The sequence below is a fragment of the Squalius cephalus genome (assembly GCF_949319135.1).
Source record: "Squalius cephalus genome assembly, chromosome: 25".
NCBI lineage: Eukaryota > Metazoa > Chordata > Actinopteri > Cypriniformes > Leuciscidae > Squalius > Squalius cephalus.
The window spans coordinates 1,505,359-1,520,194 of NC_137146.1; the positions used below are offsets into that span (position 1 = coordinate 1,505,359).

Here is a 14,836-nt window from a genome sequence, read left to right on the forward strand (position 1 = left end):
TGTGATGTTTTGAAATGCGTATGCGGCGCTACAGGAGCTTCCAATCGAGGGAACAATTCTGCATTGTAGGCATAACTAGGGATGCAATAACGCCACCACCAACAACCAAAACTAGGCTACTCATTGCATGTAAACTAATTGTATCGTTTCATTGTGAATCAAATTAAAATGTTCTTCTCTTTGCAAACGTAGGCAGAGGCATATAGTGACAGATTAATTCAATAATGTTGCAAAGATATTGCATCAATCCATATGTTTCATTAGGCTACTAGGCTATTTGTTTTGCCTTACTCTTTATTCATTTAGGCTATTTATTCAGTTATTCATCATCTTCCGTCCTTCGCACTACTTGTGTAGCGCACGCATTCTCAGACCTGTCACCTGTCACTCATCATCGTAGGGGAGGGGTTTGAATCATTCCCGCGTTACAATCATCAGCCAATCAAAGTGGTCACTTCAGTCAAGCTCGTGCATGAGTAATGACGTCATCCATAGCAACGAAGACTCACTCTTAGTTTAGGAGTTGTCATTTTTCTTTACTAAGAGTAGGTCTGAAAGGCGTTGTGAATAACTTTTAAGAGAAAACTCCTAGCTAAAATCTTTTAGTGCGATTTAGGAGTACTCCTAGTGGTAAGATAAAATGCTTTGTGAATACGGCCCCTGGTAAGAAAATTTGGCCGAGACATTAAAGCCGATAAAGAATGTATTACTTCCTCCAGCTGAGACACTTCAGATGCGCACTGTTCAACATGATGGGTTTGAATTGCATGAAATATGATTGGAATCGCTTAAAAAAAAAAAAAGGAAAATATTGTACAGTGTGTCATATCGGCTACATAAAATAATGAGAACATTATAATTGTGTGTTTGGGTCATGGCTTTTAATGGTAAGACTCAGGCTCTCAAAAATTATATAAGAACTTGGATTTAGATTTATCGGCCAATATATCGGTTATCGGCTTGTAAAGAATTATCGTATCGGCCACAATATTCATATCAGTGCATCCGTAATATTTCCAAAAAAAAGTGTAGTAGAGTCTCCAGCATTTTTGCTCAGATGCAGCCTTAAACTCTCATTAGAAAAAAACTAAAAGTAACTTAAATGTTAAATACGGCCTCAGCGAAAAGGAAGAGCTTTTATCCGCGGCAGTGAAAGTAGCATCTCTGTGAGCAAGCATCACCTCTATAACCCCTCACCTTTAAACATCTCCCTGCCGACCCGTGAAGCGTCTGTCATTTACTCAAGACTCGAGCCTTTGCTTCTGGCCTTTATCTGACGCCCTTTTGAAGGCGCTAACATCCATCATGTAAAAGCACTTAAAGGATAAATGCAGTTGACATGACTCTTCTGAGGGGAAGAGAGACGCTGGCCGAGGCAATAGTTTCATTTCTCCTCCGCTGGAATATTCAGCACTGTCAATATCAGTTATAGATATCAGTTCAGTATAGCTCTCTCTCATTTCTGCCGTCCAGGGGGAAATTCTGCTCAGATTTTCTGGGTGATTTACTAACTCTCTAGTTGCTTTTTTATTTTGCTTTGCTATACTTTGTATAGATGTATATGACTAATAGCTAATGGTGTCAACATCTGTCATCACATTTAAAAATTGTGCAAATGTCTAATGATTCCGTTTAGATTTCGAAATGATTTTAAAACAATTTGCTATTTTAAATATAGACATTTAAAGATATTATTGTTTTTAGGGATGCACGAAATATCAGTATCGGTTGATATATGTTCATTTTTAAAGTTATCGTTATCGACCCGATAAAAAAATTTGGTCGATTTAATAAAGCCGAATAAATAATGGATTACTTCCTCCAGCTGAGACACTTCAGATCATGATGGATGAATTATTATGGATTTGAATTATTTGAAATATGATTGGAAACACTTCAAAAACAAGTCTGTCATATCGGCTACATAACATTATAATGAGAACATCATTATGATTGTGTGTTTGGGACATGGATTTTAATGATGAGACTTTAGTTTTTGTAATCAGGCTCTCAAAAATGATCTAAAAACTTGGATTTAGATTTATCAGCCAATATATCGGTTATCGGCTTTCAAATATAAAGAATTATCGGTTATCGTTATCGGCCAACATTTTCATATCGGTGCATCCCTAATTTATTTTTAAATGCTACTTATTTAATATTTTACATAATGTACATATTAACTTATATTAGTATTAATTTAAATACATTTTCATAGCATAATTTGCATATTAACTTATATTTGACAAATGTTCTATTTTCAATCTGTGATCCTCCATTAGGCTGATTATTGTCATTTATCACCATCAAGCCAAGAGCACAGTTAAACAGGTCACTATTGTGTTCGTTTAGCGATTCAAACGCTTAACGTTGGGCTAGCAGAACCACAAACGCCCGTCGTTGATTGACAGGAGGTTCTGGTTCCTCTCAGGAGGAGAGACATTGATTTTCCAGAGTGAGTGCTGGGATAAAATCTACAGCATTATGTGCAAATGGAGAGAAATTTGTCCGCTTTATGTGTTTGTCAGTAATGTGACATCTAATGGCTCATTTGAAATGTCTATCTTTATCTAGCGGATATATTGAGTGGAACGGTTTATGAACCGCACATGTTGAGGTTTATATGTGTCTATGAGGGGAAGGGAAACTGCAATGCTGAAGTTATGGCCTCTGAGAAGTATGAATGAAATAAGAAATATTAATGACCTGTAAATGTTCTCATTTCAGAGAGACAGATGGACCGAGAGCAGGACGGAGACAGTGTGTGTGTTGTGTGTTGTGTCTCAGTGTTGAGCAGAAACAGGACCAGCTCCAGTTGTGATTGTTTTCTCTGTTGCCTGGAGGAGTGTGTCGGAGCGCGTCAATAATGCGCTGCTGTCGTACTAATCACCTAATGGCCAGCCCTGCAAGAGCAGTACCGCTGTTTAAAGATTTCCCTTCACGAGAGACAGATATACGTGCCATTTAAGGCGCCATATGCTAACACATTCAATTGTTATGTTTTTAAGGTGGCTCTGTTCTGAAATGACTCTTAGTTCATTGTACTCTTCGTTGCATTTGTTTTATACGCAATTCTCTGTAGTTCAGCCCGAACTGGGGTTATTACAGTTCAAGTCCCCCTGTGGTGAAAATCCAGCTTTTAATGTTGTTTATGTGTCTATGTGGTGTTTTTAATATGCTTTAAGACAAACCATGTCTAAATTCAACACCATTGCTAAATATTTTTTTCTTCTTAAAACTGCAGTGAACCAAAAAAACACGCTTTGACGTCACAAACTACCTTGTAACCAATCAGATCAACGTGTGATCGTCAACCAGTGGATCTCTGAGCTGAGTGAGTGAGTGGAGGCGGGGCTCATTTGCATATTCATAGAACCGCGAATAATAAATGAGGCGAGGGTGTCGAGTTACATTCACGATATTTTAATGAAGAAGTTTTTTTCAAGGAAAAAACTTTTAAATATGTAATTTTGGTGATCAAAGATGAGTTTTAAGGGATAAAATGATTGACTACTGGGGAAATTTAAATACAATTTAAATGAAAACTAAAACCATACAAAAGTAAGTGCTAACTGAAATAAATAAAATACATAAAAAATCTATTTCATTTGATCTCTTAGTCTTAGTAATGTGATGAACTAAAATAACTAAAACTAAACTGAAATAAAAATTAATAAATAGATTTTAAATTTAGATTTTTAAATCTAATAAAAATGGACAAAAACACAACAAATATGACCTAAAATAAAAATTAAAACAGAAAATTTAAAAATAAAAATTAATTCAAAATATTAATAAAAAGTATAAAAGATACTAAACACTGGCCTGATAATTTCAAATAATGTGTCATTTTATTTATAAACAATTTACTTTTAAAGAAATTTAAGATTTGTATTTACAAACTCATATTAAATAAACAATAAACATAAAAATTAAACCATAAGTGATTCAAATTTATATTCTGTAAGTGCAGTTGATATTCTTTCATGCATTTATTTTCAAATTGGCCTTTCAATTATTAATTTGCATACTGAGCTGTAATTAGTCTTTTCTTTTTTGCATATGCACAGAGCTAAAGATTAAAATCTAACCCAATTCTGTTGCCTTGCATCCACTGCCATTCCCTTGCAAATCCCTGAAGGCCTCGCATGTTTCTAGTGGGAGTAATTTCGTTCTTCCTGACCGTTTCTCACCCTCTTCGACACTCAGAATTAATCGCACCGTTTTAAACACACCTTTAAGACTTCTTTATGTAAATGGCCTCTGTTATCGTAACGCTGCTCTGTAACTGTAGGTTGTAGAGACGGATGGATTCTCCAGTGACACATTAACAACAGAAGTCCATTACGGACGGTGAGTGAAGTTTGAAGAGAGCGTCCACAGGGCCGACGGCTCTCCTTAGAGTCCTTGAACAAGATTTATCTCTGATGGGTTTGTGAGGAACCCAAATATGGGATGGAAATTACAAATATGGGAGATTTCCAGTTTAGCATGACACTCTCAGGCTGCTGAGATAAAGCGATTATGGTTTCGGTCCAGAACTGATGCATCACTGACTTAATTTCAGCACTCGACAATCTCTTATCTCTATAGTTCCTTTTTAGGAAAAGCATATTTAATATACGCACACTCATAACGTCATCATGACAAATCATCATTGAAGAAACTAGCTTGACATGCAACTAAATACATAATATTAAAATACAATATTACATGATTACATACTTTACAAAATGTTTACAATTTTAAAAATGTGTTGTTATTATTATTATTGTCTTGTGCATTAAAGAAATTAGTGCATTTGAAGGGGAAATATGCTTTGATTGTCATGAATGCAAAAAAGGCTTAATTTGTGTGTGTGTGTAATTTATTTAAGATGTATATTATTATATATTATTAAGATATTATGCACAAATTACCACAAGAAAAAAATATAAAATTAAATTAAATAAATATTATATTATATTTATATTGGATATAAAATATTGTTCTCAGATTACTGTATAAAAAAATTATAAATATATATATAATTTTTTATACAGTAATTTGTGCATAATATTTTATGCAAAAATGATATATAATTAAAATAAATAAATATATGTTATCTTTTTGTTTGTTTTGGGCAAGATTCACCCTGGATTTGTTTTCTTTCTCTTCCTCGTAGCTCAAACGTCCTCAGTTAACTCTTGCAGAATGAAGTGAAACTCCATGGGTTTAACATTGCTGAGTTCACTTTCTGATGATGAGAAGTGTCTCTGTTTCCCGGTGTGTGTGTGCAGTCGGTGTGTGTGTGTGTGTGTCAGGAGAGATGACAGAAGTCTCCAGGACGTTAGGAAAGTGAGGCGGCCGAGAGCTCTTCAGACTCTCGTGTGGTTCAGCTCAAGCCATCCGTCAAACCCTTATTGCAGTGGCTCTTCAGCCCAGCGAGTGATTTAAGCGGTGTGACGCGTCGTGTGAAGGTCATCCCTGTGTGTCCGTCACACACTGTACACACACACGCATCTGTCCCAGTGATACAGCGTCTAGCCCGAGTCGAGCAGCTGTTCTGTAGTTTCGATCTTCCAGTGATGCTGTGCCATTGAAAATGTAAAACATTTGTATATCTGATGCATCATTTCTATGCCTTTACTGTTGGTTTTCTGTGATGTTTTCTACATTACTCTTGTTGATTTGTCACCAGGAGAATGTTATAGCTGGCTAACATAGATGAGGTTTTGCTGAAGTTGCAGAAATGACTCTCAGTGAAAACCACATACGAATCAGTAATGATGGAATGACAGATGATGTGTCATTGTTTTCCACTTAAATACATATACATACACACACTCACACACACACACACACACACACACACACACACACACACTCACTCACTTACTCGCACATGTACGCACACACACACACACACACTCACTCACTCACTTACTCGCACATGTGTGCACACACACACACACACACACAGACGCACTCACACAATGACACTTACACACGCACACACACACACACTCACACTCACAATGACACTTACACACACACACACACACACACACACACACACACACACACACACACACACACACACAATGACACTTACTCACTCACACACACACACACACAATGACACTTACTCACTCATACAGACAATGACACTTACTCACTCATACAGACACACACACTCACTCACTCACTCGCACATGTGCGCGCACACACACACATACACACACACACACACACACACACACACACACAATGACACTTACTAAATGCATATATGTACTAGACTGTCCATGAATTTTCTAGGCAATTATTTTTTTTCAGTGTAGGTTATCTATCTATCTATCTATCTATCTATCTATCTATCTATCTATCTATCTATCTATCTATCTATCTATCTATCTATCTATCTATCTATCTATCTATCTATCTATCTTATCTATCTATCTATCTATCTATATATCTATCTATCTAATAAATAGATATGCTAAGAATATATATTGTAATTGCTCAGAATAACTGAAAAGAGGTCCAGAATTCACAAGTAAGGCACCAAATTAAACCAAGTACATTTTGCCAACCAAACACTAACCGACCCCTGATTCACAGCAGACTGAAGAGTGTGTGTCTCCTGTCTCTCACAGGTAGGAAGTTCATCATAGCGAACGCGCGTGTGGAGAACTGCGCCATCATCTTCTGCAACGATGGCTTCTGTCACATGTGCGGCTACACGAGGGCGGAGATCATGCAGAAGCCCTGCACCTGCAGCTTCCTCTACGGCACACACACACGCCGGCTGGCCATCGCTCAGATGGCTCAGGCGCTGCTCGGGTCCGAGGAGAGGAAGGTGGAGATCGCGCTCTATAGGAAAGACGGTAGGACAAACACACACACTTATTAATCCTCAGGGTGTGTTGAGAATGTTGTTCTTCAGCAGAATGCTTCTGGCTGAGGCTCTCCTCAGGAAAGGTTTAATGTAAAGCGTGGCCTTGAGTTGTTTGTTTTGTTTGCTATTGGATCTCATTGTAGTTTTGAACTACGTCTGTAGTTTCAGGTTTAAAACCCTGCTGGACCTTCACATGGCTTCAGTACTGGAGAAATCAAACCTCGCCAAAAGCAACTCGGCTTGTTTTGTGTGTCATACACTACCAGTCAAAAGCTTTGGATCGATTTTTCATGTTTCTGCTTTTTTGCAGGCTGAGGCTCTCAGCAGGGAAGATTTAAAGGGGTGGTTGAATATGAATTCACTTTTCTAACTTTAGTTAGTGTGTAATGTTGCTGTCTGAGCATATACAACATCTGCAAAGTTACAACGATCAAAGTTCAGAGCAAAGGGAGATATTTGCTTTTACAGAAATCACTTTTTAAGGACTACAACAAACGGCTGGTAGAGACTACACGAGCTTCCTCCCGGGTTAGTGACATCACAAAGCCTAGAATTTACATAAGCCCCACCCCTGGGACTGCGATTTATATCAAGACAGAATATGCTAATCAATGACTAGAAAATAACTACACATAAGCTATATATATTCACCAACTAACCCTTCAGAAATGCTTCTACATGTTGTCACTTCTTCTCGAGTCTCTCCATCTTTGTCTGACTTCGGTTTGAACATAAAAGGCTAAAAGTTTTTGAAATTTTCAGGACACAAGCTGTTGTAGCTCCGCCCCCTGTGCCGGGAGCAGCAGCTCATTTGCATTTAAAGGGACACACACAAAAACTGCGTTTTTGCTCGCCTTCAAAAAGAGACAACTTTAACATGCTATAAAAAAATATCTGTGGGGTATTTTGAGCTAAAACTTCACACACACACTCAAAGACTTATTTTACATCTTGTGAAAAGGGCATTATCCTCCCCTTTAAAGCAAAGCATGTGAAGACAGATGGCCTTGAGTTGTTTGTTTTGTTTGCTGTTGGATCTCATTGTAGTTTTGAACAAACTAACGTTTGTATTATTCATGCATCTTTTGCTTTAAAAACCTGCTGGACCTTGAAAAGGCTTCAGTGGGAATCTGAGAAATCAAACCTCACAAAAAGCATCTCGGCTTGTTTTGTTTGACCACCGGTCAAAAGTTTTGGATCAGTAAGATTTTTAATATTTTTAAAAGAAGTCTCTTCTACTCATCAAGGCTGCATTTATTTGATCAAAAAAAAAAAAAACTAACAAACAAAAAAACAGTAATATTGTGAAATATTATGACAATTTTAAAATAACTGTTTTCTATTTTAATATATTTTAAAATGTTATTTATTCCTGTGATCAAAGCTGAATGTTCAGCATCATTACTCCAGTCTTCAGTGTCACATGATCCTTCACAAATCACTCTAATATGAGGATTTGATGCTCAAGAAACATTTATGATTATTATCAGTGTTGAAAACAGTTGTGGATAATTTTGTTTCAGGATTCTTTGATGAATAGAAAGTTCAAAAGAGCAGTGTTTATCTGAAATGGAATCTTTTGTAACATTATAAATCTCTTTACTGTCACTTTTGATCAATTTAATTAATCCTTGATGAATAAAAGTATTTATTTCTTTATAAATGATGTGTGAGAGATCAGGATAGCTGAGAGAAAGAGGAAGGGTTGGAAGAGTTGCTCCTGCAGGTGATGTTGTTTATTTGATGTCTATATTGTTTTAGCAACCAATTTACTAAAGGAATTATGCAAATGAGCTCCTGGTTAGACTGGATTGGGCTGGTTCTGGTTAGGGACCCCAGTGCAGGTTTGTGCAGTGAAATCACACACACACACACACACACACACACGTGATGTGAGTGTTTCGATCTGGAGTGTTTTCTCGACAGCAGATGTTTGCTCTCAGCCGATGGTTGACGTCTCGTCTGCACAGCATCACACTAGCAATCATAGTTTCCACTGTTTATGTGTTCGGCTGTGTGTGTGGTGTTCATCTCGTCGCCTCCTGACCTGCGCTGGTCTGAGACATTAGCATACCTCGTTATGTAATGCAGTTTAGCGGTTACTAATGAATCTAATGCAGCGGTTCCCCCTACTGTATAACAATATTTGAATTTCCCTCTGTATCTTCTTTAATTACGACAAAACAATAGTTTTAAAGGGAAAAAAGAAATATGATTTACTTTGTATTTAATTAAGATTATTTTTTTTAAAATTGTATCCCTTAAAACTCATCTTTGATCACCAAAATGACATATTTAAACGTTTTTTTTTTAAATGTCCTCATGTTTTAAAATATCTTGAATGTAACTCGACACCTTTGCCTCATTTAGTATGCGCGGTTCTATGAATATGCAAATGAGCCCCGCCTCCACTCACTCACTCAGCTCAGAGATCCACTGGTTGACGATCACACGTTGATCTGATTGGTTACAAGGTAGTTTGTGATGTCAGAAACACCAGCGATTTCAAAGTGTGTTTTTGAGACTGTCTTTGGTTCACTGCAGTTTTAAGGAGGAAATACTCAACAATGCTGTCGACTTATGAATTTACACATGGTTTGTCTTAAAGCACATTAAAAACACCACATAGACATATAAACTACATTAAAAGCTGGATTTTCACCACAGGGGGACTTTAATATAATAATATAATTCATGACCCCCTGATTGAGAACCACTGCTCTAATGTGATCAGAAAGTGGACTTATATATAATACTAGTCTGTCAAGCCTTATGGCTGAAATGATAAAATATATATTATGTCTGTACAGCGCTTTATAGCTTTTTTCAGCCCTTAAGTATTTTTTTTTTAACCTAAATGTCTTGATACTCTTATATATATCCAATATATCTGGTTTAAGTATTTGCTCTGAATTGGCTTAAACGTTTTTTCCACCCAGTCAGAATCCACAATTAGCATTAAACAGCCTTTGTTTGCCAAGTAGACGAACATTATGATGACAAAATGTTTTTCTTTTGTTAATGATTCTGGAATGACTTTGCTTTTGTTTGCGGACAGACACCAAAATAAAGTATGTAATTTAAGTGCCAGTTCAGAATCAGGACACACATTTTATTTTTATTTTAAATCAATTTCAAGCATCCAGTTACTGAGACTTTTCTACGGTATAAATGTGCTGCTTTGAAGATGCGGAGCTGCACAGAAAAACTAAAGTATTGCTTTAATGTGCAATAGATGTGAAAGGATAACCAGTTTTTTTTTCCAGGAATACTAGAAATATTATTGGAAGTTCCTTCTGATTTATTAGTATTGTTCTGTTAGAATCTGAAATTGTCTAATTTAACAACATGCTTTCTGATAGTAAATGCAATAGGAATTATCCAAAAATTACAGAAAGATTTGTTTACTGAACCGTAGTCGGAGTTGGAACCAGAATCGCTTAATTCCTTATTTTTCTGATAAAGTGTTTATACTCCCTTTTTATTTCTGTCTTCTGATAGATACTGACTCGAGGATGATGAAAGCTCTCATTTATCTGAAGCACACACACACACACACACACACACACACGTATATATGCATCCGTCCCTCCATCACACACACACACACACACACACACACACATATATATATGCATCCGTCCCTCCATCACACACACACACACACACACACATATATATATGCATCCGTCCCTCCATCACACACACAAACACACACACACACACACATATATATATGCATCCGTCCCTCCATCACACACACACACACACACACACACACACACACACACACACACACATATATATATGCATCCGTCCCTCCGTCACACACACACACATATATATATGCATCCGTCCCTCCATCACACACACAAACACACACACACTCACACACATATATATATATGCATCCGTCCCTCCATCACACACACACACACACACACACACACACACACACACACACATATATATGCATCCGTCCCTCCATCACACACACACACACACACACACACACACACACACATATATATATATATGCATCCGTCTCTCCATCACATACACACACATACACACACACACACACACACACATGCATCCGTCCCTCCATCACACACACACACACACGCACACACACACACACACACACACACACGCATTCACCCCCCTCCCAACACACAGACACACACACACACACACACACATATACACATACATATGCATCCTCTCCCCCTCCCAACACACACACACACACACACACACACACACACATATATGCATCTGTCCCTCCATCACATACACACAGACACACACACACATGCATTCACCCCCCCTGCCAACACACACACACACACACATACACATATATGCATCCGTCCCTCCATCACACACACACACACACACATGCATTCGCCCCCCTCCCAACACACACACACACACACACATACATATGCATCCTCCCCCCCTCCCCACACACACACACACACATACATATGCATCCTCCCCCCCTCCCCACACACACACACACACACACACACACACACACAAACATATGCATCTTCCCCCCCTCCCAGCACACACACACACACACACACACACACACACACACACACGCAAACAGAATCTAGAATCAGGCCTTGGTGACGACACACTCTTTGATTCTCATGTATAATTCAGGTGGAAAATCCATGTTGCTCCAGAAACGGGGATTCCGATCTTCCCGTGACGAGCGAAGGATCTGCCGGAGGAACTGGTTCCTTCATCTCCCCTTTCCTCGCGTCGGCGCGCTCATTTATCTGCTGTGCTTCGCTGTGGCATCAGCCTTCGTGGTGATGGATTGCCCTTTCCTACTCTCTATTGTCCGTCGCTGATCTGACCGGCACTTAATCAATCACTCTGAGCTTTAAACTCGGCTCGGGTGCGTTACCCATGAGCACCAGAGAGAGCGAGGGAAAGTCAGGAGAGCTGACGTGTGAGAGGCTGCTGGGTTAACAAGGGCAGAATCTGTTTCATTTTTCCCCCAATTTGTTTTTTCTTTCTATTTTAGTGTTTCTGTTTTAATAGTTTTAGTACTCAAAAAGGATGTCTTTGGTGTTTTGTGCATCATGGAAATCAAAGGTCATTGTGATTTTGCCAAGTAAGACATGTTCCTAGATCAACATATTTTGTTGATCCTGGAATAACATTCCTGTCCCAAAATGTAGTCCTAACTCGATCCCTACCCCTAAACCTAACCCTACCCATAACTTTCCCCTAAAATCAGAGGAATTGAGAGGTAAATAACACTGATGTTGAAGCACCTCACCCTGGGTTTAAGCTTAAACTTGACATAAACTGTAAACTTGTCCCTCAAATCTGATTGGTTGATTGGGAAGTTGTTCCAGGATCAACAAAGATGTTTATCCAGGAACATGTGGTACATCACGTTCACCGGAAATCAAAGGGTCCTGCGTAACATAGGGCCTGTTTACTCCCGGCCGTATATATAAAAAACATTTTATATAATGTTTAAATGGTGTAATATTTGTGAATTTGATTATGTAGCTACTTATACATTTTCTTGCGAGTGCCGTCAGGATTACTCTCTGGTGCCGCGAGACTCCGCCCACACGCTGTTCTGATTGGCTGACTCCGCCCACACGCTGTTCTGATTGGCTGACTCCACCCACACGCTGTTCTGATTGGCTGTGACACATCTCGCAGTCGCGTCTAGTGTGGACAGACAAATTATTTGTTGCTGGAATCTTATCGCATCGCATCGCATCTGGTTAGGACACGGTGTAACACAATCATTGTTTGTTTTTTGCACACAAAAAGTATTCTCGTTGCTTGATAAACTTAAGGTTGAGCCACTGTAGTCACTTGGACTATATTAACGATGTCTTTACTAACTCTTCTGGGATGGCAGATCTCGATTACAGAGAAGCCTATGGAGGAGCGAGACAGCTCTCAGATTTCATCAGAAATATCTTAATTTGTGTTTTGAAGATGAAGGAAAGTCTGACGGGGTTGAACAACATGAGGGAGAGTAATTACTGACAGAGTTTTCATTTTTGGGTGAACGAACCCTTTAACTAAACCAGCGGCTCTCTGTGTTGAAGGCATTAGAGCCACATTACTGACATCATCTACTGTGACCCCTTGACCTTCATGCCCTGAGGGATCTGATTTAACCAGTTACTTAAAAATATCCTCTTTCATTTCCTCTGCTGCTGTTGTTTATCGTCTGCACCTGTCCCGCGTCTCCGTGAGGATTCCTCCGTGTTCACGGCCAGACTCTTGGCAGGAATCTTCTCCGTCATGAGCCAAGCGATATTTGATTAGCAGACTCTCTCTGTGCATCGCTCGTTTTCATTTATTGTGGCGTAATTGTAATTATTGATCGCATCTGGCTGTCAACTTGACAGTTTAATACAAGTTCCTGGTGTTATTGGGATTGGGAATGATTCATTAGTGCAAGGGGGAAATATAATGAAATAATCTTTCATCAAAATGTTTTTTTTTTTCATAAAAAAAATGCTGATGTCACATTGGCCACATAAACTGCTAGTTAATCAGTATTCACGGGAAAGTGTTTTGTTTGGAATTGTTAATTGGAAAAAAGAGCATTTACACAAAAACAAAATATACTTAATTTTTTTTTTTGTTTACAAACTTTTATTTACATAAATGTAAATTTTCAGGTCAGAAACCACTTTTTTATGTTTTGCTTGCTGAAGTCCAACATTACTCTGGGCCTTTCTCTAACTCATGTTACAAGAAGGCTTTAAAAACAGCTGACATATGTAAGTCTTTTAACCTTTTCCTTTGATATGTGATTTATTCTGATTAGTCTTGTACCTTTTCTTTCTTTCTTTCTTTTTCCGTGTGTTTATTTTAGTGGTGGCCATAGATTAATTTTTTTAATCTAGATTAATCTCACTGTAATCTTGAAATTAATCTAGATTAATCTAGATTAAAATGGCTCATTTGAATTCTGCCGAAGGCATTCAGAATATGTGTGTGCTAATGACTAAAGGACACGTGTTTCTTAAATACAAAGTGACATTTAAAAGAACTTGTGAAGAAATGCCAGAGATTTTTTTTTATTATTATTAAAACTAACATAATAAAGTATGATTTTTTTTTTTTTTTTTTTTTTTTTTTTACTTTGAGCAATGATGGAGCTATAATAGACTCTTCTTATGAGCATATAAAACAAAACAGCTCCTTGGAAAAAATTAAATGTAGCCTAATATTGTAGTAGTTATAAACAAAGGTCTATTTTTAGTTCAGATTAACATTTGAGGGCAGCAATTTTATTCATAATGTCAAAATAAAACCGACGTAATGTTACTTGAAGGCATTATAGCCTATTCCTGCCAAACTTCCATGGTTGCAGTGTTACTACAGTAAATCCATGGTAAATGTTGCAGATCTGTGGACACTGGATAGTTCATTCATGGCACAATGTTTCTTCCTGGCTTCCACGCACTGTTTGATCCGTTAATAACGGAGAAATGTGAATGTTTCTCACTAGATCTCGCAGCGATGTTATTACTTCTGTGGCGAATTCAAATGCTTTCTTTACTGGATCTCTTATCAGCGCTGTGTAGTAACAGTGTCGCATGATCACGATCGGCTCGCGCTGCTTTGGTCCAAACTGATAAACAACGGTCCGTCAACCACACAATAACGAGCAGTTTCGTTCCGCTTGCTTTACGTTTGCCATTTGATGTCGGGCAATGTTGTGGTCGCGCCGGCGTCTCTTACATTATGAGCGCGCTTGCCACGCGCGACCCGCCTACATTTGAAATAACGAAATTTTGGTCGGCAGGAAAAATGATCCAACGAACCGTTCGGTTTGAAAATGTGTACCGAACACCGAACCGAATTCGGCTAGGTATACATCCACGCTAAAATATCAAGGTGAAAGTCATCATAGCTTGCGTAGTATAGACCCAGCTCCCAACCCAACTT

General features: G+C 38.2%; 1 protein-coding gene across 2 annotated transcripts in view; it reads left to right on the forward strand.

The window, feature by feature from the left end:
• The window catches only part of kcnh2b (potassium voltage-gated channel, subfamily H (eag-related), member 2b), a 221,447-nt gene that overhangs the window by 10,797 nt on the left and 195,814 nt on the right, over window positions 1–14,836 (forward strand). For both annotated transcript variants that reach the window (XM_079862475.1, XM_079862476.1), the window contains exon 2: window positions 6,639–6,869. In XM_079862475.1, coding sequence (XP_079718601.1) covers window positions 6,639–6,869 — 231 coding nt within the window. The remainder of the gene's footprint in view (window positions 1–6,638; window positions 6,870–14,836) is intronic.